Genomic DNA, 6,000 nt, shown 5'->3' with positions numbered 1-6,000 from the left:
GTGTGTGTGTGTGTGTGTGTGTGTGTGTGTGTGTGTGTGTGTGTGGTTCAGTCCCTCCTGCCTCAGCCTCCTCCACCCGCCTGCGATCTGCAATTTGGAAAAGGTACATTGAAACTCACAGAGGAAGAAAAAAAAAAAGCTTTTTTTTTTTCCTCCTCCTCCTGCTGCCGCTCAGGACTGAGACTGAAGTGGAAACTAACATGGAGGAAATAATATTGCAAATGGAAAGCCATTAGGGCAGTCAAGCACTTTCTCCTACTGCTTCTGAAATATGTAATTTATGGTGTGCTGCTGCTTGACAAACTTTTAAAGACTCAAAAATTGTAATTTCCTCACAAGACTGCGCAATGAACCTCAGATCCACAGCCCGCTTGTAATACATTTATGAAGGAAATGATGAAGGTCATAAGCTTCATTTGAGATATCTGACAAATGAATTCCTGCTGTTAATGATTAGTTTGTGTCCTCGTCTGCTCTGCATTTTTCCTTGTCCACTTCAGTCCTAATTGACTGCCAAGGCTGTATTCATTTATATATCAGTGCTGGTAAAAGGACTCAGATCTGGCAGTGAAAACAGAGCTTCCCTGTATGTGCCTAGCGGACTTGATCTATAAACTTTCCACTATTGTTGTAGCGGCTCTCTGGTGTCTCCGATGTTGTCATTTCCGGTCTCATCACCCTACAACTCTACACTGCTCCTAGTGGTTATATGCATATTGCTCCTGCGGACGAGTTTAGCATTTTTTTTCTGAGTTTCCGAGTCGTAATTAGACTTCAAGGGGGGGCGTTCCAGTTGACTCTTCCGACTGGGAACTGGGAATTTCCCACTTATGCGATCAACTGGAACGCACCGTTATTTCCTGAGGACGCTCCAAACCACCGCAGGACACCTGAGGCTGATGTTGCACCTGTCTAAATAAGAGTGTAGTTTTCTGCACATGCAAAATAGAACACAACAAAAAACAACAACAACAAAAACAACAGTCACAAACAACTGAAAACGATAATCATAATGACAAAAAAATTGTAAATTTGATATTACTCAGCTGTGAGTAAAAACAATAACATACAGCAGGTTGATGCTCTGCTACCACGGAAACAGCTACACACTTCAAGTGCTAGCTAGCAGTGAGCTTCCGGCTAGCTGTAGTGTTAGCCTAAGGCAAACAACACATAACATAAGGAACCTAATGTAAGCAAACGGAGCTCATTTACTATGTAATCCTCTTCATTATCCTCAGCCAGGGGCAACACACATCGTCTCTGTGATGTTAGCATTTCTTGTAGCTTGAATTAGCGGTCTGTGAATGTCCCCCCATTACGTCATCAACTTTCCCTCGTTCTTGTTGAAAACAAAAAAATAAGTTGTGTTTCACTTTGGAGATCCTACACTTACTTTAACTTCTAGACATGAAAGTTTTGCAGCCTTGTTTGAACTTAGCTGCTAACGTCCGATCCTCTCAGAGCGACGGGGCGACAGGTGTCGTGTCAAATAGTGCTACCTGTCACGGTGTGCTACTGAGCGGCTCTGCGCGTGCGTAGCCCCCTCACTCACAGGCCTTTCGTCACCATGCTGATAAACAGGTGTTATATCGAAAAGAAAAGTGCTACCCCAGGGTTGGAAATTAGCTAAGGAATTTGCTCGACCTACCAGCCACAGTTTGCGGGTAAATAAATGTGAGAGGGATTTTATGATTGTGATGATTCTCCTCAGATAAGCTTATAAACATTGAAATCAATACATTGACTATCTTGCCTTTAAATTGAGATTTAGTTGTAGACTCAAAAATAACAAATTTAAATAACAAAAATAATATATTTTTATGTTTATAAGGGAAACAAAAACAACAAATTTTCTTTATTAGCATAAACGTTCCCATTCATAACATAACCTATAACTTGAATACTGTAGAATAGAATAGAATAGATGTTTATTGCCATTTGCACAGGTACAGGACAGTACAGGTACATTGGAATTCTTGTGCGTTTCTCCCTGAGTCAGCTTCTACAAAAAAAGTTACAATTCTATATAAAATAGAAAAACATTATAAGAAAAAAAGAGCAGAAAAGTACAAAAAAAAGTAAAAGTAAAAATAAATAAGTTGGAGTAACAGCTAAGTGATTTAAAATAAACTGTACAGAAGCTATACACTGTATTAAAGCAGAGATATAATACAAAAAAATAAGAAAGGGGAACATTGTATAATGAAATGAAAATAACTTGAATACTATACGTCTTGATTATATTGTTATCCCGTCATGACATTGTGCTGCAGGTTAAAATAAAGTGGCTGCCCATACAGGCTCCTCCCCTGAACACCTCAGCAGCGTTCATAAATTACTAGTAGCTCTAAAAAAAAAATAGTTTGTCATGTTTACGCTGCTACCCATCACCACCTGTCTATTTGAGTGACATACACGCTGTATTCAATCTCGACTGTAACATAACTGCTCTCCCTTCATTTCATTCACTCCATCGCCCAATATTTATTCCACTTCATTCTCCCTATGGGTTGCTTCCCCCCCCCCCTTCCCTTCCCCCTCTCCATCGTATCCAGCCTCATTAGCACATAACAGCCAATCCCCATGCATAGCAAGACCCTGATTTAGATGTTCAACCTAATTAGCCCTTAATGAACCAAGACAAGCTACCTGAATGGAAGTGCACACAGAGGCGTGAAGACAAAAACATGTATGTGTGTGGGTGTGTGTGTGTGGGGGCCCCTCTGAACGGACACACAATATATACATCTCATGTGGTATCTTCGTCTGTTGTTTTGCACATTGTTACAATGAAGACAACATACCACAAGAATAAACTGTTTAATGGCAGACAAGACACATGGAATAGTGTATCACAATTTGATGAGATGTGCATGTCCCAGAGGTGTATTTAATAAAACATATCAATGCAAATTAAGTCTAATTTGTCGCGTTGTTTATCTGATCTTAAGGATTACATCACTGATTTGACTCGGACGCAAAGGTAAAATTAACAGCAAGGTCTTTGAAATACGTTTTATTAGTCGACAAATTCATAAAAACCTACAGAACAATCAAGACAACTACACACAGTAAATACAGAATCAAGAATCAAACGTGTGCTATGTGTATTAATCAAGAGGGTGGGGAAAAAAACCACAGATGAGGATCTATAATGAGAAGAAATAATTAGAGCTCATGGTCTCTCCTTTATCATCTTCTCCTCTCATTATTCTCTAAGGGGGGGTTTATTAAAGACCAACGATGCCCTTGGATATTTAATCATTTGTCAGTCAGAAGTAATGGATGTACTGAATAAATACAAAGGCTGCCAATTCATTAACACAATCAAAATGTAATTTCTTGTCTGGTCTCCCCGCCTAACTTCCCCGCTCTCATCCCACATGCTTCACTCTTCTCGTCTCAGAGAATGAAAGCACAGAAAAAAAAACTGAGAATGCTCGACTCCTCTTTCTTCCTTTTTTGTAACAAATATGTTATTACGATACAACACAGATACATCTGTAATCTGCCTTCTTTTTGGGAGCGATGCATCGGAGCTCAAGGCTGAAAATATCTCTGTGAATAGATGAATGATTTCCTCTAATGACAAATGACAGAATGTCACATTCACATGTAGCAGATGGGATGCATTTCAACACGCAGCCTGCTGATCATCCCGTTCACACATTCTGCTCTCGGTTGATCAGGAAGCCTTTAAAAGAAATTACCTAACACGAGGAGGAAACATTCAAGGCAATGTTGATGAGGAGTTAAATTTGTGTCAATTTAAAGGCCAATGTACCTCTCAGCTGCCTGTGATTTCCTCATTACCGCCTACTTCCCCTCGACCTCCCTTCTAAGTTTACCTCCTCGTTTCTTTAACCCTCTGCTCCAGCTCCCCGAGCGCATTTTCATTGACCGGGTCTGCCTTTGTCACGACAGCTTTCCCGCCCTCTGCTTCGACCACAATGGTCATGACACAGCACATGTCCACCAGCTCCTCCTGACAGCGCCTCATCCCGGCGTCCAGCTCCCCTCTACGGGCCGGGTCTCGCTTCAGAATCGACTTTCCCGCCACAGAGAATCCCAGCAGGCCGGTCAAAACCTCGTCAGAGAGCTCTACGTCCAGGTAGCCCGTTCCGTCGGATATTGTAGCGCAGACACGCCAAAGGCCGCTGCTGCTGCTAAGCTTCCCCAGGAGAGTCACGATGAAAGCTTTGACACGGATCTCCACGGGTTGGTTCTGATCTTTGGATTTCTTCTCTTCCAGTAGGCACAAATACGTAAAAGGAGGCGAGGTTAGAGTGAGAGCAGGACCTGAGCTGCGACGTGGTGCAGATGAAAGTCTCTCTGTTTCTGTGAAGCTAGAGGTGGTGCTTTGTATCTGATGTGGATCAGTTCTAGAAGAGAGGCTGGTAGGTCTACAACTGGAGCTTGAACTTCTGGTTTGGTCTCTAGGTCCTTGATGAACAGGGAGCTGATTTGGCGCTCCATTCCTCCCAGTTTCCACCTCCAGAAAACAGTCCATATCGAGATCCATGAAATCATTCTCATCATTAGGATCAGCTCCTGATTGGTGTGATGGCTTTACAATCTGCTCTGTAGCTCCTCCACTGAAGCCCTGTGCGGTGGATCTGGAGTCATTAAAATCAAGCCGCGGCCCAGAGCCGATCAGAGTTTGTGGTTCTGTTGCTTGGTTATGGTTCCCCGTGCTCCTGTGAGTGCTGCTGCTAACGTCGGCGCTTTGTTGAAACATCTCACCATCCAACTCATCCAGGGGGAGATCCTCAAAGTCTTCATCTTGGAAGTCTTCGTCTGTCGGGTTGTGGTCTGCGATCGCTCGTTCGGGAGGCAAGACGTCCGAGAGGTGAGAGTTATCTTGTTGGTTACCACGGTGACGGCCTTGGAGTGGATCACCTCTGCTGCTCTGGGTCGAACCACTTCTGCAAAAGATCGCCCGATAAGGTTATTGTAGCTTTGTTCGGTGGTAATTTGTTTTTTCTGTGTTTTTAGATGTGAAAAAAAAGAAGAAAAAACCACACAAACAAACAAACATCCGTTGCCATGACAATGATATGCTCCTGCAACCACTACAGCTGTCCCTGACAATTTCTGATTAAACTTGCAGGTTCAAAACACATTCGTCTCTATATAAGGGTTTAAAAAAAAAAATCTATAATGTGATTATCATCTTTTCTTCGTAATAGAAAAAAATAGTTCAACCAGCATTCCTAGTTCGAAATCGAAAACAAACTGAAGGTTCCTCAAAGGAGCTTTAAGAATGCTTTTACAAATGTCTGTTAAATACACTCTCTGTTATGTTTTTTACATTTTCTAAATATGTAGGCCGCTTTTTTTTTTTCAAATAAAAAAAAGGAGGAGTCCAGAGTGCGTGGAAGTTTAAAGTGATACCCTTTGGTGAAGAAGACAGAAAACACTGAGGCACTCTTCTGGAAAAAGTAACAAGCCTCATTTCATTTTAATAAGCTAGAAACAGATCATGTAGAGTAACAAGGCTCTACAGAACAGCATTGTTCAGCACAAACAACCGTAAGCAAAGCTGTTTGTGTGGCTAAAACTGGATTGTTAACCTTCTTGTTTTTTAATTTAGTCTGGGGTTAATTTAGCTAAAAAAAAAATAGCTGATTGAAAAAAAGTATTTAACTTTTTTTTCCAAAAGAGTGTCTTGGTTTTCTTCAGCTTTTTAAAAAACAGATGCTACGTTTTAATAAGTCAAAGAGTTTTCAGAAAGACATCTGCCATGCGGGCTGTAAGATCAGAATTGCAAAGTAAAACTCCTCCAGATACATGTGAACTGTTAAGTGTTGTCTTTGGAAACAGCCTGCAGGTGGTTAATGCTCCATCATTTGACACCAGACAGCTTGTGTACATTTCATATTAAAGTGACCTCCATCCATCATGTCAAAACGTTTCAATCATGCTGCAATTTGTTCTCATTTGTTTCAGACTGTGCAGGAAATTAGTGGTCAGTATCCTCTAATTAAAGTTTGCATT

General features: G+C 41.4%; 1 protein-coding gene across 3 annotated transcripts in view; it reads right to left on the bottom strand.

Annotated features, from left to right (window-relative positions):
* Positions 1-2,809: 2,809 nt before the first annotated feature.
* The window catches only part of rmi1 (RMI1, RecQ mediated genome instability 1, homolog (S. cerevisiae)), a 14,145-nt gene continuing 10,954 nt past the window's right edge, over positions 2,810-6,000 (bottom strand). For all 3 annotated transcript variants that reach the window (XM_020643257.3, XM_020643258.3, XM_020643255.3), the window contains exon 10: positions 2,810-4,928. In XM_020643257.3, the coding sequence (XP_020498913.2) occupies positions 3,848-4,928 (1,081 nt within the window). In that variant the 3' untranslated portion in view covers positions 2,810-3,847. The remainder of the gene's footprint in view (positions 4,929-6,000) is intronic.

Source organism: Labrus bergylta, chromosome 2 (assembly GCF_963930695.1).
Source record: "Labrus bergylta chromosome 2, fLabBer1.1, whole genome shotgun sequence".
Classification (NCBI taxonomy): domain Eukaryota; kingdom Metazoa; phylum Chordata; class Actinopteri; order Labriformes; family Labridae; genus Labrus; species Labrus bergylta.
Note: the sequence above shows the minus strand (reverse complement) of the source record. Positions and strands in the feature narration are given on the sequence as shown.